The sequence below is a fragment of the Rhinichthys klamathensis genome, unplaced genomic scaffold, assembly GCF_029890125.1.
Source record: "Rhinichthys klamathensis goyatoka isolate OS25496 unplaced genomic scaffold, OSU_Roscu_1.1 h1tg000009l_1, whole genome shotgun sequence".
Lineage (NCBI taxonomy): Eukaryota > Metazoa > Chordata > Actinopteri > Cypriniformes > Leuciscidae > Rhinichthys > Rhinichthys klamathensis.
In genome coordinates this window covers 4,506,543-4,530,592 of record NW_026606562.1, presented here as the reverse complement: position 1 = coordinate 4,530,592, position 24,050 = coordinate 4,506,543, and the positions used below count along the sequence as shown (strand labels likewise).

The window sequence follows — 24,050 nt, the reverse complement described above, 5'->3', positions numbered from 1 at the left end:
CGGCCCGCAAAACAGTTTGATGCGGCCCGCGAGTCAAATCCTAGCAAAAAAAAAAAAAAAAAAAAAAAGAACTTCAGAACCAAAAATCTCAGCAATTACTTTTCCTGTGACAGAAAACACAAAATAGGCAAAGTGGCAAGCAGGGCGAGGCCAGTAGCGCGAGTGTTAATGAGTCACCTGCGCACCGGTTTCAAGTTTCTCACGGATGAGCTTCGGGGGCGCGCGCGCCGCACTGGTTTCAAGTTTCTCACCGCGCCCCGCACCGGTTTCAAGTTTCTCACTGATCAGCTTCGGGGCGCATAAAAGGATCGGAACGAAGACAACGGAGGACCAGGCATGGACTTTACTTTATGTGTGTGTGGTCGTCGTCCACGAGAAGCTACTGCTTTTACTTTCGTTTTGTCATTTGCGTATTAATGTATTAAAGTGGTTTAAACGTTTGCCGGTTCCCGCCTCCTTCTTCCCTGAACTAACTAACCACGTTACATTTAATATAATAGATAATATACAATATTATAAAATAACATAATATATTATAAAATAACATAAGAGAGTTAAGTTTCCGGGTGGTCGCTTCCGACTGTGTCCGGGTCACAGTCAGAATGAACGCAACAGACGGTTGTCATCGCTGATATGCATCATGGCGACTGTCAAAAAAAGAAAGGTAGATTCAGAATGTCGCGCTTTTCAAGAAAAATGGACAAATGATTTTTTTTTTGTTGAAGTGAAAGGCAAGCCAGTCTGCCTAGTTTGTGGGGATGCACTTGCAGTGATGAAAAAGGTAAATCTCGAACGTCATTACAGCTCAAAACATTCTAAACTCGATGAATTGCAAGGACAAATGCGTTTGAATAAAGTTCACACTCTTCTGCGGAGTTTGGTTGCCCAACAAGCAGTTTTCACAAGACCACATTCTGACAGAGACAATGTTACTCATGCAAGTTTTGTGGTGAGTGAGTTAATTGCTAAGAAACTGAAACCTCATTCAGAAGGAGAGTTTGTGAAAGAGTGCCTTGTTGCCGCTGCGGAGCTGCTAGCACCAGACAAAGTAAAACTGTTCCAACAAGTCAGTTTATCTCGACGAACCGTTGCAGAACGAGTAACTGATATTGCTCAAGACATTGAAACAACACTGAAGGACACTGCAAAAAAATTCCAGTTTTTCTCTCTGGCCTGCGATGAAACAACAGACATAACAAACACCGCCCAACTAGCCATTTTTGTGCGTGGGATTACTGCTGAATTTGATACAAGCGAGGAATTGCTGTCTTTGCAAGCCATGCATGGCACTACAAAAGGTGAAGATTTGTTTGAGCAAGTAGTTTTGGTGATGAACAAATTTGAACTACCATTTGAAAAGTTAAGTGGCTTTGTCACTGATGGAGCTCCAGCCATGCTTGGCTCGCAAAAGGGATTAACTGCGTTGGTCAAAAAAGAAATGAGTCGTCTCAGTCTCGATCCAAGTGATTTAGTTGTATGCCACTGCATCATACATCAAGAGAGTCTGTGTGCACATTCCCTGAAGCTCAACAGTGTAATGACAACTGTCGTTTCCACAATAAATTTCATAAAAAGCAGAGGGTTAAACAGCCGCCAGTTCAAAGAGTTACTGAGTGATCTTGAGTCTGAGTACGGAGATCTGGTTTACCATTGTGAGGTGCGATGGCTGAGTCGCGCAGATATGCTCACACGGTTTTACAAACTGAGGGACGAAGTAAAACAATTCATGGAGATTAAGGGAAAACCTGTTGCGGAACTAAGTGATGGCAAGTGGCTGTGTGATTTGGCCTTTATGGTGGACATAACGAAGTACCTGTCAGAGCTGAACATCAAGCTTCAAGGTCCGAACCAGCTTCTCAGCTCTCTGCTTTCAAATGTGAAATCATTCGAAGTGAAATTACAGCTGTGGCAATTGCAACTGGAAAAGGGTAACACTGTGCATTTTCCTACTCTGCAAGAACAAAAGCCTGCTATGACAGCTGAATATGCTGGTGAGTGTGCAAAACTGCTTCAGGCATTTGGTGCGAGATTTCAGGACATGAAAAGTAAACAAAAGGAACTGAAGATATTTGCTACGCCATTTAATGTGGAACCATCTGATGTACCTGACAACCTACAACTTGAAATTATTGAGCTTCAAAGCAATGACGAGCTCAAAGCTAAGTACAACAACCTCCCTCTGCTCGAGTTCTATAAACTGTATGTACATTCTGATGGTTTTCCCATTCTGAGGAGACATGCACTGAAATTTGCATCTCTGTTTGGGACGACTTACTGCTGTGAGCAGTTCTTTTCAAAACTGACTCTTGCAAAGACTCGATTCCGCTCAAGACTAACTGACTCAAGCTTGGAAAACCAGCTGCGAGTAGCATCATCATCACTACCATGTGACATCAGACGCCTTGCCAAAGAGAAGCAGTTCCAACCATCGCACTAGAGAGGTTAGTGATATGTGTTCAATATTTTATTATAACGATATGGCAAAAATATCAATCACAATTTTTTTCGTGGCCGACAGCAAGTGGAATGAGTGGCCGACAGCAAGTGGAATGAGTGGCCGACAGCAAGTGGAATGAGTGGCCGACAGCAAGTGGAATGAGTGGCCGACAGCAAGTGGAATGAGTGGCCGACAGCAAGTGGAATGAGTGGCCGGCAGCAAGTGGAATGAGTGGCCGGCAGCAAGTGGAATGAGTGGCCGACAGCAAGTGGAATGAGTGGCCGACAGCAAGTGGAATGAGTGGCCGACAGCAAGTGGAATGAGTGGCCGACAGCAAGTGGAATGAGTGGCCGACAGCAAGTGGAATGAGTGGCCGACAGCAAGTGGAATGAGTGGCCGGCAGCAAGTGGAATGAGTGTCCGGCAGCAAGTGGAATGAGTGGCCGACAGCAAGTGGAATGAGTGGCCGGCAGCAAGTGGAATGAGTGGCCGGCAGCAAGTGGAATGAGTGGCCGACAGCAAGTGGAATGAGTGGCCGACAGCAAGTGGAATGAGTGGCCGACAGCAAGTGGAATGAGCCGACAGCAAGTGGAATGAGTGGCCGACAGCAAGTGGAATGAGTGGCCGACTAAAAGAGGAATGAGCCTGTGCTGATTTAGTGGAAAGAGTTGAGCCCAAGCTGTGGAAAGAGTATTATTGTGTGACTGTTTTTGTGCTGTAACGAGGCTATGGTGAATGCCCTGCCTGCGCACCTTTTGTTTTGTTTATAGTTTTGAGTTTCCAATAAAACGTACGAGTCCCAGTCACGCCGACTCTGTCTTCTTCCTTCCAAACACTGAACCTCATTACAATGGCCCTTAAAGAATGTTAAAAAATTGTAAATGGCCCTTGATAGGAAAAAGGTTCCCCACCCCTGAGCTAGAAGTTCACTGCAACTTATCCAACATCCTAAAGAGAAATTATTATAATTAGAAGATATTTCTAGTGTTATAAAATATCGCATATTAATTTTCCAAGCAAAATGTATATTTTAGTCAGAATTATTGCGCTCCTATTTGGCGCGCATGCGCGCAGCAGCGCTCGTTCAATATGAAGATTAGCAGCAAAATGGATACATTTGCACGACTTTCTAACATTTACAGATGGAGAATATAACTGTAAAATGTAATTTTTGCACTGAGGGGGGGGGGGGGGGGGGAACATGTCACAAACGCATAAAACAGCACAAAATATACGCTGTATGATGGTGGATCGATTTGATCAACGATCGACCTCTAGGGCTGCTTCAGAAACGCGTGCACACGCAATTATCTAGACTAGATAAACCTGGATCAAATTAGTGAGATTGCGTGAACTTCAATTACCTTTTATGGAACCACTTTAGCCCCAACGTATTTGTTAGGCTCATTCAAGTCCGGTTTTGGAGTTTAATCCCCGCTTTTCTAAGCTTCATTTATGGAACAGCCCCCAGGCCATTGGGTTATGTGTGTACAATGGGAAGAAAATCCGTTCAGCGCTGCAATGTGAAAACAAAAATGTAGGCTATGTGCTCAAGAGCGTATTTAAGCAATTGGCCTACATGTTCATATCACTTCTCGGTGTTTTATTTATTTTATTACAGCCTATTATAATTGCACAGATTTATAGCAGTGTGTTTTTGTTATGGTTATGCAGCTAGCCTATATGTGAAGTGTTAATATTTGTAACCATTTTTATCCAGTAGCCTACATGAACATGAACACGCAATGCGATGGTGGATGAATAAACAATTGGATTTTTAATATACCTGATGTCACAGTCACAGTCGTAGGCTACATAACCGGTTGACACTAGAAAACATGAATCTTTAAAAAATATAACATAGGGCTTTACAGAACCAATAGGCCCTCATATTGTATGAACAGGTAATCAACCAGGAAACGTGTTTGCCATTAAACATTTTATTTGCACTTTGTACCAAATAATGCAAGGATTGGACAATCTCGTTACAAAAAATGACAACAAAAAACGGTCATGCTTTAGAATTTAAAATCAGCTGCTTACATTCTTACAGTCAATTATCATCATTTGCGTAAAATCCCGAGTTTGTGCTGATCCACCGATCATCCTGATAGAAATATGAAGAAGCCAAGTGAATGACGCACTAATCTAATGTAAAACATCTCCCTGAAGTACAAGTAACGTCACCAAGCGTTCGTTTTTAAACAATAACTTAATCTATACTATTGGCTAATACTTTATTATAGGCCTACTTAAGAGTCTTAAGTATAATAAAGTATTAGCCAATAGATATTAACAAAAATGACCATGGTAAACTGATAATAAGATACGATTAAAGTTAGCATTTAATATTTCTTTGATACGGCCAAATCATTCACAAAATCGTACATAAAGGAATGCGCATGCTCAGACCTGAATCGTTTACACCAATAAGATTGCGGTATTATAAACCAATTAAATTGGGGGTGGGCGGAGCGACACGTGTCGCCCCGCCTAAAAGTGTCGCCCCGCCCCATCGTCCAGACTGCACTCTGGGGTACTACGGTGAAGGTGGGGGAGTATGGGGTGATTATAGTATCAAAATGATTAACACGTGCAAGCACACTTATTAATGAACTTGATACATGTTGCAGAAATGTTTTATCCATGCCTTTCAACTTGCGTGTGCAAAATTCAAAATTGAATGAATGTGAAGCAATTTGTACAAATAGAGACATTTTTGTCTCTATTTGTACAACACCCATAGAAAACCATTATAAAACGCTTAACGTGCAATCGCGCGTTGCATGTTCAAGGTGTATTGGCTACCGAGTTTAAATATCACCGTCTTACTGCATTGACGTTAAGCTTTTTCTTTATAATATGCTCTATGGGAGGAAAACTATATAGCCTACAGACAAGAGACTACATGAACGCAACGCACGGCGTTTCAAGTTAATAAAATTTTAGAATTTTAAAATTTTAAAATTGCAGCTACAGGCCCGCTACGCCAGTTGATTTTCAATTAATATTTCATGTCGATATACAATGGTTGCATATTGTTAAAACTCATCGTGCTATAGTAAGACTATAGCCTATAACAGTGGGGGTCAAGGGAAAACAAATGTACTGCGAAAATCGTCTTTAATATTTAAAAACAGACATTTTCAAATTCCAAAGCTTGTATACTATGTATATGTGTAGTCAGATAAAAATAAGCATATAATATGAACGCAACTGTGAAATTTCACCTTTTTTTTAACAGGAAGGAAAATTGTATTAACTTGAAACGCCGTGCGTTGCGTTCATGTAGTCTCTTGTCTGTAGGCTATATAGTTTTCCTCCCATAGAGCATATTATAAAGAAAAAGCTTAACGTCAATGCAGTAAGACGGTGATATTTAAACTCGGTAGCCAATACACCTTGAACATGCAACGCGCGATTGCACGTTAAGCGTTTTGTAATGGTTTTTCTATGGGTGTTGTTCATAATCTGAGCTAATGTTTGCCTCTATAAAGTATGCTTTATTAATAGGGTAGGCCTATATTATTGTGTACTAAATTTGGTGCTTCAATATCACTCTCATTAAGCGTCTTAAATGCGGAAGAACGCCTGATTATGCTGCCGTTGTCTGTTTTAGCAGAATACTGCCATCTAGTGGTAGCAGGTTTTCTCAGACAGCTGTGTGTGGATCGTGCAAGGCGAAACCCGCGAAATGAAAGTCTCAAAATCCAAATGAATCAAATAGGATCGACTCAGAAACGAGTCAATGAATGCACGCGTGTCACCTGATCCACAAATGCACATCTTACTTGTTGCATGCACAAACTCTGGCCTACATTAATACAAAATCGAGGTTTTGTATTAACAACTATGTCTCTATTTGTACAAAATTCTGCACATTCATGTGATTTTGGATTTTGCACACACAAGTTGTATTGTATTAGTTTAAATGTAGTGACGCACATTTGTGAATTTGTCAAATAGATGTGTAGTTGTGCACACATTAATAATTAGCACCAGGCCTATTCATAGTTGTTTGTGTGTGGGTTGTGAAATGCTTAAAAAACGCGAAAAGAAAGTCTCAAAATCCAAATGAATCAAATGAGATCGACAAAGAAAAGATGTCAATAAATGCACGCGTGTCACCTGATCCACACACGCGCATCTTCTGTGTTGTATGTGCAAATTATGATACACTAATACAAAGGAAAACATTTGTATTCACAAAAATGTCTCTATTTGTACAAATTGCTTCACATTCATTCAATTTTGAATTTTGCACACGCAAGTTGAAAGGCATGGATAAAACATTTCTGCAACATGTATCAAGTTCATTGATAAGTGTGCTTGCACGTGTTAATCATTTTGATACTATAATCATCCCATAGGGGAGAAAAGTTCTTGACTTCAAATGACCGCTCTGTTGCAAAGCTACTTGCGTCACTCCATTTTAGCGAGTCTGACAGCAGATGTCACTGTGGGTATCAGGTGCACGCCCCCCGCTCAGCCCCGCCCTCGTTTCGTCCCCTCTTTCTCCGCTGGGGTCTGCCCACTTTTCCAGCATTTTTCAAATATTGCCAGTGGGTGGAGTCAGGCTCTGACCAGGGGTTTAGTTCAAGGGGGTAATCCATCGACCGGAAGTTGAAGCCGGCCGGGTGCCGCCATCTTGTAGCAGAACTTCACTTGCGTTAGCATTTCCATTGACTACCATTCATTTTGGCGTCACTTTGACAGCGAATAACTTTACATCTGAGGCGTTTAAAGACTCCATTTGTCCATTATTTATTTCTAAAGAAACACGACAATGTATAAATGGCTCCATTACCTTCTATGTTACATTATGGCCCCGTAGAAACAGTTTTAGTAAAAATAGGCTAACGATTGCGTCATAACCACTCGACTCTCTGTCGCGCTGTACAGAAATTACCGTACAGACAGGAGGAGAAGCTCGCAGGCAACCGGGGGGACGTCCCGTCAAGAGAGAAGCCCATAGATAATGAGTCCATAAAAGCAACGGAATACTTACTCCTGCTCACTCACGATAAAGGACTCTTTGCTCAAGTTCCCCGTCTCTGCAAGATTAACGTTGGCAATTTTCACGCACAGCTACTAGAAGATTAACGTCTGTCAGAAAGGTTGCTCACGTCATCAAGCTTAGTTTGAGTCGTCTTAAATGCGGAAGAACGCCTGATTATGCCAAGGGGGTAATCCATCGACAGGAAGTTGAAGTCGGCCGGGTGCCGCCATCTTGTAGCAGAACTTCACTTGAGTTAGCATTTCCATTGACTCCCATTCATTTTGGCGTCACTTTGACAGCGAATAACTTTACATCTGAGGCGTTTAAAGACTCCATTTGTCCATTATTTATTTCTAAAGAAACACGACAATGTATAAAAGGCTCCATTACTTTGTATCTTACTTTATGTTATGGCCCTGTAGAAGCTGTTTTTTAAAAACTAGGCTAACGATTGCGTCATAACACGTGACTCTCTGGCGCACACTAGAGAAAATTACCGTATAGACAGAAGTAGAAACTCGCGCGCAATCGGGGGGACGTCGAGGTATAAAGTCAAGGGAGAAGCCCATAGAGAGTTGTAAAGTTGCTCCTGCTGCGAGCTCATGGACAGCTAATACTCACGATCTCCGGCTCTGCAAGTTTCGGAAGGGAATGATTCAGATTCCTCTTGGCACAGCCACTAGAAGATTTGCGTCTGTCAGACAGGTTGCTCACGTCATCAAGCTTAGTTTGAGTCGGTTTGAGTCTGCGCGTCAGGAACGGAAGTGCTCAGAAATCGCTAAAAGTGGGCTTCAACTGTCTCAACTGAGTTCCAATGAGATCGCTCTGTCCACTTCTTATACTGTCTATGGTTTAGTTACCCTTTAAATCCTGGTTCTCTTGCTCAACACTGCCCTCTTCTGGCCAGGAGGCGTTTCCTTTGTGTTGTGGATTCATTCTTTTGTTTCAACAGAAATAAAACAAATTCCAAAAGCATAGAACAGCAGCAGGAAACATGAAAACATTATTTCCGGTCACATATTTTTGATTCTAGGACATATTATGAAAATAAAAATCTCACATGCATAATTGGGTATTATGTTTTTTATTACTTGCCCCTAAACAGCACATACATTTATGTATACATCAATATCAAGCTCTCAGTCGCACTGTTGGCCTGAATATCAGCACATATGCATAATTATAACCATATTTATAAGCTTTATACTTTAACATGAGGAAGACATATTGTGTTACTTTATAACATTAAATTGGTAGTTCAGACAAAAACATTATTTATTCACCCACTTTTGATGGTTTTGTTCTTTTTGTAACATAACAATTGTAGTCACTATAAATAGCTGTAATTGCAAGAGCTGTTAACATATTCTTTAAAAAATGTACAATAGCATACTGATATTATAGTGAGAATTCAAGAGCACAATGTCCACGTTTGGAGACATACATGTATAATTTCACCAAAGAGCTCACCTATGATCACTATGATCAGAACAGCGTTCAACAGAGCAGATATGAAGATAATAATCTGCCAATGTGTCTGATTCCTCTCAATGTACTTCACCGCTGTATGATTCTGGATCTGGAGTTGGAGTTGTGTATTCATTGGAGGGGTTTAATAATAATATTTCATATGTATTTGTCTAACAGTGATTAAGTGTTTAGATTGATGATCACTGAATGTTCACTCACCGCTGATGTGTATTCTGGTGCCGTCGCTGTATTTTGGAGGAGCGTCTGTGGTCACACAGTAATAAAGTCCTAAATCATCAATAGTGACATTATTTATGAATAGATGAGGTTTTCTTTGCACTGAATATTTGTGTCTAAATCTATTATTGTAGTAATGAGGAGCTGCAGATGAGAAAGTGCGTAATATCAGAACCGGAGAATCTGGTAGTTTCAGTAATAACCAGTTAACCTCCTTTACATCAAAATCACAGTTTATAGACACATTTTGACCCAAATCTGTTAGTTGATCAGTTAAAGTCTCCGCAGCTTCACACCATATGAGCAGATCTGTGAAATAAACACACACACACACTAAATATGGATTATTGTGTCATTAAACATTATAAATCAACTTATAAAGAACAATCATATATTGATAAAGTACATTAACTCACAGAGGTGAAGCTGCACAATCTTCATGATGTTAAAACACTTGTTTCTTTCACACGACTGTAGAGATGTAACTTTAGCTCAGAGCTTTCAGACGGATAGTGTGCTTTAACCACAGTCAAGAGGAAGTTAAAGGCAGGTTTGCTCTGGCCACACGTTTAGTTCTGGTGTCTATTGGTTCAAAACTCAAACCTTGACCTATACATCATTTCTTGTCTTTAAAAATATATATATATTTATCTCTAATTCACTGCAACAAAAGGACCCACGACACTGAGAACAGCCCCGTTTTCTTTTTTTCAGTGTCATTCAAACACAAATATGATGTTTTCTTCAACTGTATTCTCGTTCTAACTCATAAGTTTAGATGAGGTTTTAAGTTTCTGTCTCTTAAAGGAGAACTCCGGCGCAAAATGAACCTTTGGTCTAATTACACATTGTTACCTAGTCAACCGTTATCTGAGATTTGTTTTCATGATTATCGAATGTAAATAGTTTTATCTCTAAAAACAGTTTAGCCTATAAAGCTAGTATAACGCTAGTATATTGGGCATAGTGTAATGACAAATAAAAATCGCTTGTTAATACCACTAACAAGGCTCAAAATAGCCCCACACTAACACGGTAGCATAATGAGGGTCCCTACCTTCAAACCGAAGCATTGAGAACTTTGTCAGTGTACAGACAGTTTAATAAGAAGATATTTTAAACATACAGTCAACTTCGCGTATACAGGCAGAAGCCATCTTTGAAAAAGAGTCTCTACCAGTTGATCTACGAACGCCGATCCAAGTGCGCTGGTGAGATGTGAACGAGCTATAAGTTGTGATAAGGTGAGCGCGAACAGCAGGCTTGGATCGGCGTTCGTAGATCGACTGGTAAAGGCTGTATTTCAAAGATGGCTTCTGCCTGTATACGCGAAGTTGACTGTATGTTTAAAATATCTTCTTATTAAACTGTCTGGACACTGACAAAGTTCTCAATGCTTCGGTTTGAAGGTAGGGACCCTCATTATGCTACCGTGTTAGTGTGGGCTATTTTCAGCCTTGTTAGTGGTATTAACAAGCGATTTTTATTTGTCATTACACTATGCCCAATATACTAGCGTTATCCTAGCTTTATAGGCTAAACGGTTTGTAGAGATAAAACTATTTACATTCGATAATCATGAAAACAAATCTCAGATAACGGTTGACTAGGTAACAATGTGTAAATAGACCAAAGGTTCATTTTGCGCCGGAGTTCTCCTTTAATATTACAACCATAAACAATATTTATCCTCGAGGCAAGTCAGTACTCTATGTATTTTAATTAATCTGGATTGAATTTCATTTTGATTTGTTATACAATTTATTAATCTTTGTTAATGTTAGTTAATACAAATTCAGCAGTTCATTGTTAGTTCATGTTCGCTCAGGTTCATTAAATTATATTAACAGATAAGGCTTGTGTTTTTAATAATGTACTTCATTAAATTTCAATTAAAAATTAAATTAGCATGAACTAAAATAATAACTGCTGTAGAAGTATTTCTTTTTTTATTTTATTGTTAGTTCATGATGGTTAAGTTTAACAAATGGATCATAATTGTAAAGTGTTATTATGGTGTTTCATGTCATGTTCACTTGGTTAAAGTTGAAACCGCTTGATGCATGCGAGTGTGTGTGATCGTGTTGTTCATCAAGTGACCAAACCAGTGGAACACTTCATTTGCACGAAACCATGCTTGTGTTAACCACAAAAAAGAAAACCACAAAAGTTAGATGTTTTTAAATATGTGAAACAATATTTAAAAATATGAATATGCATGCCAGAAAATATCTTTAGATTTATTGACATTTGTTCAAGCTTAGTCAAATCTCTGTAAAAAATAAACTAGCAGAAAATGTCATGATTTCAAAAAAAAAATTTATGTGAAGTGTGATTTAATATCAGGAATAACTACATTTTTTACTGATAAAAAGCTGCTTCAGCCCCAAGAAAGCTCATTTTGAGGTTTACAACTTTTACTGCTGAACATGTCAGCGCACTTATAATAGAGAGAGAACAATGATTATATTATTATATATAAGCAAGATCTCCACTTAAAACAGTACCAGCAAAAAGTGTTACTATCATACACACTGCACATTTACATACAAAGCAGCAAACGCATAAATGAAAATGGAAATTAAAATCCACACATTTAAAACATAATAACAGTCAATTTTAGTTTGTAAAAAAAAAAAACATATGTAGGTACACTTTATATTCATAACATGTATCACATCGTACATTGGCTGTAGACAGTAGTGCTCTGCTCCTGACTAGGCCTGGTGTTTCTGGAGCTCATGAAGAAATCAACTTCAGCACACTGAAAGAGGACCATTTTATATATGAATGGACATATACAGTATATTAGACATAATGTACAGTCAGCTGGTCATCATCATTTCAGATCATTTAATGAATCTTGTGTATGCAGCTTGAAGTTGCACTGTAAGAATCACCAGGATAATAGAGGACAAAATAAGATAACATATATTAATATTGAAGATGCATCTTACCTGTGGATTATTCGAGTTTTGAGAAGCAGATTTTCCAGTTGCATCAATGAATCTCTTCATCAAACCTGAAACACACTGAATATGAAACATCACTGAATTCACACATTGTCACAGTCCAAGAGCCGATTCACAGAGAATGTGTTTTACTGTGAAAAATGTGAGATTCAGAAAAAAGTGTCTATAGAAATGCTTTTTTTTTTAAGTTGAACTTTTTTAGCATTTTCAGAACGGCATGTCTCGCACGAGACGCTGCAAAAGAAGACAGACGTGAGCGCAACAGTTAAACACGTTTAGTGTGTGTTTACATTAAAAGACAATGCAAAAGTAGCGCAGCGGAATAGAAAAACACGTTCTGTGTGAACCGGCTACATTTGTGTAGATCTAGAGTTTGTCTCCTTGTAGTTCACTGACACTTTTACTGTAGTAAAAAAAGAACAAACCTATTAATGCAATGATCAGAAGCACATTCAGCAGGACAGATATGAAGATGGTCATTTTCTCCATGGTATCTGGTGTTGTGGAGCGTCATCTGTCTGATTCCTGTGGACCGAGTCTGTAATATTCTTTTGGACAAAGTCTGTAAAAGGTTTGTAGTTCAATCTTTCAATTTCAGTCTTTAACAGAACAATAAAACTATTATTAGTTCTTCATACAGTATATCCAATATGGACTCCATCATGTGGTTTATAAAGACATGAAATGATAAAATAACTCACCGCTGATGTAGATTTTGGTGCCGTTGTTGAATTTTAGTGGTTCACTAGTTTTCACACAATAATAAACTCCTAATTCATCAATGGTGATATTCTTGATGAACAGACGACTGTTAGTTTTCACTGAGTATTTGTGTTCAGAGATGCTGTTTTCATATTCACCTCCTTCATATGTGCTGCTGAAAGAGCGTAAGATCAACACTGGAGGATCCGGTAATTTCAGTTTGTACCAGTAAATCTCCTTTATATCAAGATCACAGGTTATATTCACATCAGATCCTAAAGTTACTGGTGTGTTTGTTAGACTCTCTGTGGCTCGATACAACATGAACAGATCTATGACAGAAAGAAATACACATTTATTAAGATATAAAAGAAAACTGACTCATTCAAATGTGAGATGAGAAACTCACAGATCTGCAGCTGTATGATCTTCATGATCTGATCCAGATGAATAATATCTGCTATAGTGATCATTCACACATCTCGTACTGTGAGCGGAAACACAAACCTCGACCACACAGACGAGAGGGGAAGTCAGAGCTGGGCTTCTCTGACAACATCATCATTCTTAGTGCTTTAAATCAACAAGTAATTAGAAGATATAGTTTGTGTTAATATGCCAGTGTGTTTTATTTGAATACACAGATGTGTGAATTTTGATTTGCTCCTCAAAAAAACACATCATTAAAAAATTGTATTTATTTATTTTTTGCTACCAGCACCAGGTGACATCAGATTGAGCTGTGACTAAAATGCCATTGCAAAGACTCATGCTTAAAGAAAACATCTGATGATATCTTGATGAACAGATGAAACCAAAGCCATCAATGTGCATCTCTGACTGGCTGTGTGCTTCCCGGTCCTCTGTGGTTTTATTGTCTCTTTTCACGCCAATCACTGCAACAAGACACGGGTGTTTGTCATTTTGCACTTGAACCATTTAAACCACTCGTCTCTATGAGGTGTGATTTGTGATTTACTTTACAAACTGAGCAATCATCGTGTCGATCGTTGCGTACCTTGCCTTGACCAATCACGTGTGATAAGAATCATGACACTTTCGTTTCATTTACGCTTGTTTGCTTGTCTGGGAGAAGTGTTTTTTTCTTGTTTTGGAAGGGGCAAGTGAAAGAGAATTTTACTTCAGTTTTCGCCGAAGCTCTGTATATTTCTATGGCATCGCTGTCAAAGAGTAATTAACTGTAATTAACTGTAGTCATTTGCTTATTGTTAACGGAAGCTTATCATGAGCTTTGTAATGTTTGAAGTGGATGTCATGACAAATGTCGGCCCAGGAAGATTTCACTCAAAAATCCATAAGATCTTACATTCATGCTCTGGAAATCCAAACCGGAAGACACATCGAGAGCAGCGCTGAAAAGGTTTGCCTCTACACAAGTTTGCCTCTTATGAACAAGGGGGTAATCCATCCGCCGGAAACTGAAGCTTCCTCTGGGAGCCGCCATTGTAGCAGACTATCACCTGCTGTTAGCATCCCATTGACTCCCATTCATTTTGGCGTCACTTTGACAGCGAATAACTTTACATCTGAGGCGGAAGCCTGCAGAACCATAGGCCGTGCCACATTAGATGGCACTTTAGGCACATAGCCTGGCATGGGAGGCAAGTTTAAAGACTCCATTTGTCCATTATTTATTTCTAAAGAAACACAACAATGTATAAAAGGCTCCATTACTTTGTATCTTATGTTATGGCCCCATAGAAGCCGTTTTTGTAAAAATAGGCTGACGATTGCATCATAACACGCGACTCTCTGTCGCACACAAGAGAAATTACCGTAAGTAGAAGCTCGCAGGCAATCGGGGGGACGTGGAGGCATAAAGTCAAGGGAGAAGCCCATAGAGAGTCATAAAGTTGCTGCTCATGGACAGCTCCTACTCACGATCTCCGGCTCTGCAAGATTCGGAAGGGAATGATTCAGATTCCTCTTGGCACAGCAACTAGAAGACTTACAACTGTCAGACAGGTTGCTCACGTCACATCTACGTCGTCCAGCTCAGTTTGAGCCTGCGCAGTTTGCTTGGCTATCAGGAAGTGAGTGCTTCTATTTGACTTCAATTCTCTCCGTTGAAATCAATGGGGTCGCAGTCTTTTACTGTCTATGCTTATGAACAGTGATTTTACTGATAATAAACCTATACATAAAATACATTTACAACACAGTAAAATAAATGATGAACACATGATAAAGGTCTCTAAATAAGTTTTAATATGACCTAAATTTAGCAAATAGACAAAATCCACATCCTTAGATTTAGTCCTTACATATTTTTACCTTGTGTTTTTAAAGCACAGTGAACAAACAAGGTTCACAACACAACGGAAATGCAACTTGGTTTTATTTTGTACACTTATAGGCAATGTAGTCAATATAGTCAATGTTTTTGATTTATTGTCAGTAAAAAAAAAAAAAATCCTGGTTCTCTTGCTCAACACTGCCCTCTTGTGGTCAGGAGGCGTTTCCTTTGTAATGTGGATTCATTTTTTTTGTTTCAATAGAAATAAACAAATTCCAAAAGCATTGAACATCAGCAGGAAACATGAAAACATTATTTCTGGTCACATATTTCTGATTCTAGGATATATTATGAAAATGAAAATCTCACATGCATAATTGGTTATATATTACTTGCCCCTAAACAGCACATACATTTATGTATACATCAATATCAAGCTCTCAGTCGCACTGTTGGCCTGAATATCTGCACATATGCATAATTATAACCATATTTATAAGCTTTATACATTAACATAGAGGAAGACATATTGTGTTACTTTATATTTTCATGTAACATATCAGTGTTTGTGTTGAGTCTTGAGGTTGTTCCAAATCCATATCTTGAAGATTTTGTAGGTCTGTACGTTGAAATTGTTTCAAGTCGTCTCCGTTTCTTGCATGAACAAACATCTTTAATAGTCCTTAAAAGTGAAATAAGATTTAACATTAAATGAGTAGTTCAGACAAAAACATTATTTATTCAACCCACATTTCATGGTTTTGTTATTTCTGTAACATAACAATTGTAGTCACTATAAAGAGCTGTAACTGCAAGAGCTGTTAACATATTCTTAACATATTCTTTTTAAATAACATACTGATATTATAGTGAGAATTCAAGAGCACAATGTCCACGTTTGGAGACATACATGTATAATTTCACCAAAGAGCTCACCTATGATCACTCTGATCAGAACAGCGTTCAACAGAGCAGATATGAAGATAATAATCTGCCAATGTGTCTGATTCCTCTCAATGTTCTTCACCGCTGTATGATTCTGGATCTCTGGAGTTGGAGTTGGTACTGTGTATTCATTGAAGGGGTTTAATATTAATATCTCATATGTATTTGTCTAACAGTGATTAAGTGTTTAGCTTGATGATCACTGAATGTTCACTCACCGCTGATGTGTATTCTGGTCCCGTCGCTGTATTTTGGATGAGCATCTTTGGTCACACAGTAATAATCTCCTAAATCATCAATAGTGACATTATTTATGAACAGGCGATGATTACTTTGCACTGAATATTTCTGCCTAAAAGCTTGACTGTAGTAAAAAGTAGCTGAACCTGTGGAAGAGAGTAATATGAATATCAGAACCGGAGAATCTGGTAGTTTCAGTAATAACCAGTTAACCTCCTTTACATCAAAATCACAGTTTATAGACACATTTTGACCCAAATCTGTTAGTTGATCAGTTAAAGTCTCTGCAGCTTCACACCATATGAGCAGATCTGTGAAATAAACACCACACACACACTAAATATGGATTATTGTGTCATTAAACATTATAAATCAACTTATAAAGAACAATCAGATATTGATAAAGTACATTAACTCACAGAGGTGAAGCTGCACAATCTTCATGATGTTAAAACACTTGTTTCTTTCACACGACTGAAGAGATGTAACTTTACCTCAGAGCTTTCAGACGGATAGTGTGCTTTAACCACAGTCAAGAGGAAGTTAAAGGCAGGTTTGCTCTGGCCACACGTTTAGTTCTGGTGTCTCTTTGTTCAAAACTCAAACCTTGACCTATACATCATTTCTTGTCTTTAAAAAACTATTTATCTCTAATTCACTGCAGCAAAAGGACCCAAGACACTGAGAACAGCCCCGTTTTCTTTTTTTCAGTGTCATTCAAACACAAATATGATGTTTTCTTCATCTATTCTCGTTCTAACCCATGATTATTAACTCATAAGTTTAGATGAGGTTTTAAGTTTCTGTCACTTAATATTACAACCATAAACAATATTTATCCTCAAGACAAGTCAGTACTCTATGTATTTTAATTAATCTGAATGAATTTCTTTTTGACTAGTACTTCTTTTTAACTAGAAAATAGTAAGAAGTGTGAAACTTATTTCTAACATTTGTTATACAAATTATTAATCTTTGTTAATGTTAGTTAATACAAATTCAGCAGTTCATGTTAGCTCAGGTTCATTAAATAATATTAACAAATACAGCTTGTGTTTTAATACTTCAATACATTTCAATAACAATTCAATTAGCATGAACTAAAATTAATAACTGCTGTAGAAGTATTTCCTTTTTTATTGTTAGTTCATGATAACTAATGAGGATAACTTTAACAAATGGAACATAATTGTAAAGTGTTATCATGGTGTTTCATGTCATGTTCACTTGGTTAAAGTTGAAACCGCTTGATGCATGCGAGTGTGTGTGATCGTGTTGTTCATCAAGTGACCAAACCAGTGGAACACTTCATTTGCACGAAACCATGCTTGTGTTAACCACAAAAAAAAAAACCTGTGCAAAAGGTAGATGTTTTTAAAAATGTGAAAAAATATTAAAAACAATTATTATGCATGCAGAAAATATCGTTAAATTTATTTACATTTATTTTCTTGACAATGTTATGTGATGTGTGATTTAATATCAAGAATAACTGCTCATAAAAAAAGCTGCTTCAGCCTCAAGAAAGCTCATTTTGAGGTTTACAACTTTTACTGCTGAGCATGTCAGCGCACTTATAATAGAGAGAGAACAATGATTATATTATTATATATAAGCAAGATCTCCACTTAAAACAGTACCAGCAAAAAGTGTTACTATCCACACTGCAAACGGAAATTATATATGGAAATTATAAATTAAAATTCACACATTTAAAACATAATAACAGTAAATTTTATTTTGTAAAAAAAAAAAAAAAGCATATGTAGGTACACTTTATATTCATAACGCGTATCACATCGTACATTGGCTGTAGACAGTAGTGCTCTGCTCCTGACTAGACCTGGTGTTTCTGGAGCTCATGAAGAAATCAACTTCAGCACACTGAAAGAGGACCATATTATATATGAATGGCCATATACAGTATATTAGACATAATGTACAGTCAGCTGGTCATAAACATTTCAGATCATTTAATGAATCTTGTGTATGCAGCTTGAAGTTGCACTGTAAGAATCACCGGGATAATAGAGGACAAAATAAGATAACATATATTAATATTGAAGATGCATCTTACCTGTGGATTATTCGAGTTTTGAGCAGCAGATTTTCCAGTTGCATCAATGAATCTCTTCACCAAACCTGAAACACACTGGATATCTGAGAGGTGTCTCGAGAGATGCGTTTTTTAAAAGTTAAACTTTTTTAGCATTTTCAGAGCGGCATGTCTCGCACGAGATGCTGCAAAAGAAGACAGACGTGAGCGCAACAGTTAAATGAGTTTAGTGTGTGTTTACATTAAAAAACAATGCAAAAGTATCGCAGCGGAATAGAAAAACACGTTCTGTGTGAACCGGCTACATTTGTGTAGATCTAGAGTTTGTCTTCTTAGTTCACTGACACTTTTACTGTAGTAAAACAAGAACAAACCTATTAATGCAATGATCAGAAGCACATTCAGCAGGACAGATATGAAGATGGTCATATTTCTCCATGGTATCTGGTGTTGTGGAGCGTCATCTGTCTGATTCCTGTGGACCGAGTCTGTAATATTATTATGGACAAAGTCTGTAAAAGGTTTGAAGTTCAATCTTTAACAGAACCATGAAACTATTATTAGTTCTTCATACGTTATATTCAATAATGACTCAATCATGTGGTTTATAAAGACATGAAATGATAAAATAACTCACCGCTGATGTAGATTTTGGTGCCGTTGTTGAATTTTAGTGGTTCACTAGTTTTCACACAATAATAAACTCCTAATTCATCAATGGTGATATTCTTGATGAACAGACGACTGTTAGTTTTCACTGAGTATTTGTGTTCAGAGATGCTGTTTTCATTTTTAGGTCCTTCATATGTGCTGCTGTAAGTGCGTAAGATAAACACTGGAGGATCCGGTAATTTCAGTTTGTACCAGTAAATCTCCTCTATATCAAGATCACAGGTTATATTCACATCAGATCCTAAAGTTACTGGTGTGTTTGTTAGACTCTCTGTGGCTTGATACAACATGAACAGATCTATGACAGAAAGAAATACACATTTATTAAGATATAAAAGAAAACTGACTCAATCAAATGTGACATGAGAAACTCACAGATCTGCAGCTGTATGATCTTCATGATCTGATCCAGATGAATAATATCTGCTATAGTGATCATTCACACATCTCGTACTGTGAGGAAACACAAACCTCGACCACACAGACGAGAGGGGAAGTCAGAGCTGGGCTTCTCTGACAACATCATCATTCTTAGTGCTTTAAATCAACAAGTTATTAGAAGATATAGTTTGTGTTAATATGCCAGTGTGTTTTATTTGAATATACAGATGTGTGAATTTTGATTTGCTCCTCAAAAAAACACATCATTAAAAAATTGTATTTATTTATTTTTTGCTACCAGCACCAGGTGACATCAGATTGAGCTTTGACTAAAATGCCATTGCAAAGACTCATGCTTCAAGAAAACATCTGATGATATCTTGATGAACAGATGAAACCAAAGCCATCAATGTGCATCTCTGACTGGCTGTGTGCTTCCCGGTCCTCTGTGGTTTTATTGTCTCTTTTCACGCCAATCACTGCAACAAGACACGGGTGTTTGTCATTTTGCACTTGAACCATTTAAACCACTCGTCTCTATGAGGTGTGATTTGTGATTTACTTTGCAAACTGAGCAATCATCGTGTCGATCGTTGCGTACCTTGCCTTGACCAATCACGTGTGATAAGAATCATGACACTTTCATCGCCCCCCTTCTCGCCTCTACATGTGCATTGTGGCAAAATAATTATTTGAAAATCTTAGCCTAATAAAACTTTATAAATAAACACAAAATATTTGTTAAAAATTATGAAAGGAAATGTTTTTATTTAACTATTGTTTAACATTTTAATTGATTATTTTATTAGGCTATATCAATATCAACCGCTCACCCTCCGACTACTTTAAGTCTGTCCCGACTATTTAAGCTTTCTGGGGCACAGAGCAGAAAAAGGTAAAGGAAAAATAATAAGCTTAACCTATTATTATTATTACTTTTAAGTCTTTAAATTGATCAACATTTAATAATGGTTAACTCTGGTTCAACTTTGCATTTCAGCGCTCGACATTTACGCTTGTTTGCTTGTCCGGGAGAAGTGTTTTTTTCTTGTTTTGGAAGGGGCAAGTGAAAGAGAATTTTACTTCAGTTTTTGCCGAAGCTCTGTATATTTCTATGGCATCGCTGTCAAAGAGTAATTAACTGTAATTAACTGTAGTCATTTACTTATTGTTAACGGAAGCTTATCATGAGCTTTGTAATGTTTGAAGTGGATGTCATAACAAATGTCGGCCCAGGAAGATTTCACTCAAAAATCCATAAGATCTTACATTCATGCTCTGGAAATCCAAACCGGAAGACACATCGAGAGCAGCGCTGAAAAGGGGCGGGGCTTCACAAGTTTACCTCTTATGAACAAGGGGGTAATCCATCCGCCGGACACTGAAGCTTCCTCTGGGAGCCGCCATTGTAGCAGACTATCACCTGCTGTTAGCATCCCATTGACTCCCATTCATTTTGGCGTCACTTTGACAGCGAATAACTTTACATCTGAGGCGGAAGCCTGCAGAACCATAGGCCGTGCCACATTAGATGGCACTTTAGGCACATAGCCTGGCATGGGATGCAAGTTTAAAGACTCCATTTGTCCATTATTTATTTCTAAAGAAACACAACAATGTATAAAAGGCTCCATTACTTTGTATCTTATGTTATGGCCCCATAGAAGCCGTTTTTGTAAAAATAGGCTAACGATTGCATCATAACACGCGACTCTCTGTCGCACACAAGAGAAATTACCGTAAGTAGAAGCTCGCAGGCAATCGGGGGGACGTGGAGGCATAAAGTCAAGGGAGAAGCCCATAGAGAGTCATAAAGTTGCTGCTCATGGACAGCTCCTACTCACGATCTCCGGCTCTGCAAGATTCGTAAGGGAATGATTCAGATTCCTCTTGGCACAGCTACTAGAAGACGTACAACTGTCAGACAGGTTACTCACGTCACATCTACGTCGTCCAGCTCAGTTTGAGCCTGCGCAGTTCGCTTGGCTATCAGGAAGTGAGTGCTTCTATTGGCCTTCAATTCTCTCCGTTGAAATCAATGGGGTCGCAGTCTTTTACTGTCTATGCTTATGAACAGTGATTTTACTGATAATAAACCTATACATAAAATACATTTACAACACAGTAAAATAAATGATGAACACATGATAAAGGTCTCTAAATAAGTTTTAATATGACCTAAATTTAGCAAATAGACAAAATCCACATCCTTAGATTTAGTCCTTACATATTTTTACCTTGTGTTTTTAAAGCACATGCAGTGAACAAACAAGGTTCACAACACAACGGAAATGCAACTTGGTTTTATTTTGTACACTTATAGGCAATGTAGTCAATATAGTCAATGTTTTTGATTTATTGTCAGTAAAAAAAAAAAAAAATCCTGGTTCTCTTGCTCAACACTGCCCTCTTGTGGTCAGGAGGCGTTTCCTTTGTAATGTGGATTCATTTTTTTGTTTCAATAGAAATAAACAAACTCCAAAAGCATTGAACATCAGCAGGAAACATGAAAACATTATTTCTGGTCACATATTTCTGATTCTAGGATATATTATGAAAATGAAAATCTCACATGCATAATTGGTTATATATTACTTGCCCCTAAACAGCACATACATTTATGTATACATCAATATCAAGCTCTCAGTCGCACTGTTGGCCTGAATATCAGCACATATGCATAATTATAACCATATTTATAAGCTTTATACATTAACATAGAGGAAGACATATTGTGTTACTTTATATTTTCATGTAACATATCAGTGTTTGTGTTGAGTCTTGAGGTTGTTCAAAATCCATATCTTGAAGATTTTGTAGGTCTGTACTTTGAAATTGTTTCAAGTCGTCTCCGTTTCTTGCATGAACAAACATCTTTAATAGTCCTTAAAAGTGAAATAAGATTTAACATTAAATGAGTAGTTCAGACAAAAACATTATTTATTCACTCACATTTCATGGTTTTGTTCTTTCTGTAACATAACAATTGTAGTCACTATAAAGAGCTTTAACTGCAAGAGCTGTTATTTAAAAAATGTACAATAGCATACTGATATTATAGTGATAATTCAAGAGCACAATGTCCACGTTTGGAGACAAACATGTATAATTTCACCAAAGAGCTCACCTATGACCACTATGATCAGAACAGCGTTCACCAGAGCAGATATGAAGATAATAATCTGCCAATGTGTCTGATTCCTCTCAATGTTCTTCACCGCTGTATGATTCTGGATCTCTGCAGCTGGAGTTGGTACTGTGTATTCATTGAAGGGGTTTAATATTAATATTTCATATGTATTTGTCTAACAGTGATTAAGTGTTTAGCTTGATGATCACTGAATGTTCACTCACCGCTGATGTGTATTCTGGTGCCGTCGCTGTATTTTGGAGGAGCGTCTTTGGTCTCACAGTAATAAAGTCCTAAATCATCAATAGTGACATTATTTATGAACAGGCGATGATTACTTTGCACTGAATATTTCTGCCTAAAAGCTTGACTGTAGTAAAAAGTAGCTGAAGTTGTGGAAGAGAGTAATATGACAACCGGAGAATCTGGAAGTTTCAGCAAAAACCAATAAACCTCCTTTACACCAAAATCACAGTTTATAGACACATTTTGACCCAAATCTGTTAGTTGATCAGTTAAAGTCTCCGCAGCTTCACACCATATGAGCAGATCTGTGAAATAAACACCACACACACATAATATGGATTATTGTGTCATTAAACATTATAAATGATCTTACAAAAAAACAATCATATATTGATAAAGTACATTAACTCACAGAGGCGAAGCTGCACAATCTTCATGATGTTAACACACTTGTTTCTTTCACACGACTGTAGAGATGTAACTTTACCTCAGAGCTTTCAGACGGATAGAGTGATTTAACCACAGTCAAGAGGAAGTTAAAGGCAGGTTTGCTCTGGCCACACGTTTAGTTCTGGTGTCTATTTGTTCAAAACTCAACCATTGACCTATACATCATTTCTTGTCTTTAAAAAAATATATATTTATCTCTAATTCACTGCAACAAAAGGACCCAAGACACTGAGAACAGCCCGTTTTCTTTTTTTCCAGTGTCATTCAAACACAAATATGATGTTTTCTTCAACTATTCTCGTTCTTTGATTATTAACTCATAAGTTTAGATGAGGTTTTTAGTTTCTGTCTCTTGATATTACAACCATAAACAATATTTATCCTGAAGACAAGTCAGTACTCTATGTATTTTAATTAATCTGGATTGAATTTCTTTTTGTCTAGTACTTCTTTTTAACTAGAAAATAGTAAGAAGTGTGAAACTTATTTCTAACATTTGTTTTACAAATTATTAATCTTTGTTAATGTTAGTTAATCTTATTCTTTGTTAATGTTAGTTAATCTTATTCTTTGTTAATGTTAGTTAATACAAATTCAGCAGTTAGTTCATGTTAGCTCAGGTTCATTAAATAATATTAACAAATACAGCTTGTGTTTTAATACTTCAATAAATTGCAATAACAATTCAATTAGTATGAACTAAAATTAATAACTGTTGTAGAAGTATTTCCTTTTTTATTGTTAGTTCATGATAACTAATGAGGTTAACTTTTGGAAACATAATTGTAAAGTGTTATCATGGTGTCTCATGTCATGTTCACTTGGTTAAAGTTGAAACCGCTGGATGCATGCGAGTG

The 24,050-nt window shown here is 37.5% G+C and overlaps 2 protein-coding genes and 3 long non-coding RNA genes across 5 annotated transcripts; all 5 read right to left on the bottom strand.

Moving 5' to 3' along the window:
- Positions 1 to 9,162: 9,162 nt before the first annotated feature.
- On the bottom strand, positions 9,163 to 9,598 carry LOC130094105 (uncharacterized). Its single transcript, XR_008807967.1, has 2 exons — positions 9,559 to 9,598; positions 9,163 to 9,451 (listed from the first exon to the last, which is right to left on the bottom strand). It is a non-coding gene; the product is annotated as an uncharacterized LOC130094105 (long non-coding RNA).
- Positions 9,599 to 11,533: 1,935 nt separating this feature from the next.
- On the bottom strand, positions 11,534 to 13,378 carry LOC130094072 (uncharacterized). Its single transcript, XR_008807964.1, has 5 exons — positions 13,226 to 13,378; positions 12,816 to 13,148; positions 12,540 to 12,676; positions 12,100 to 12,164; positions 11,534 to 11,906 (listed from the first exon to the last, which is right to left on the bottom strand). It is a non-coding gene; the product is annotated as an uncharacterized LOC130094072 (long non-coding RNA).
- Positions 13,379 to 15,686: 2,308 nt separating this feature from the next.
- LOC130094083 (uncharacterized) lies at positions 15,687 to 16,296 on the bottom strand. Its single transcript, XR_008807965.1, has 3 exons — positions 16,237 to 16,296; positions 16,010 to 16,138; positions 15,687 to 15,755 (listed from the first exon to the last, which is right to left on the bottom strand). It is a non-coding gene; the product is annotated as an uncharacterized LOC130094083 (long non-coding RNA).
- Positions 16,297 to 18,028: 1,732 nt separating this feature from the next.
- Positions 18,029 to 19,486, bottom strand: LOC130093988 (uncharacterized). The gene is made up of 5 exons (XM_056260605.1): positions 19,362 to 19,486; positions 18,952 to 19,284; positions 18,689 to 18,826; positions 18,336 to 18,400; positions 18,029 to 18,142 (listed from the first exon to the last, which is right to left on the bottom strand). The coding sequence occupies exons 1-5, from the start codon at positions 19,423 to 19,425 to the stop codon at positions 18,053 to 18,055; spliced, it is 690 nt and encodes a 229-aa protein (XP_056116580.1). The 5' UTR covers positions 19,426 to 19,486; the 3' UTR covers positions 18,029 to 18,052.
- Positions 19,487 to 19,724: 238 nt separating this feature from the next.
- Positions 19,725 to 23,189, bottom strand: LOC130094552 (uncharacterized). Its single transcript, XM_056260891.1, has 4 exons — positions 23,156 to 23,189; positions 22,722 to 23,048; positions 22,495 to 22,623; positions 19,725 to 19,846 (listed from the first exon to the last, which is right to left on the bottom strand). The coding sequence occupies exons 1-4, from the start codon at positions 23,178 to 23,180 to the stop codon at positions 19,725 to 19,727; spliced, it is 603 nt and encodes a 200-aa protein (XP_056116866.1). The 5' UTR covers positions 23,181 to 23,189.
- Positions 23,190 to 24,050: the final 861 nt, after the last annotated feature.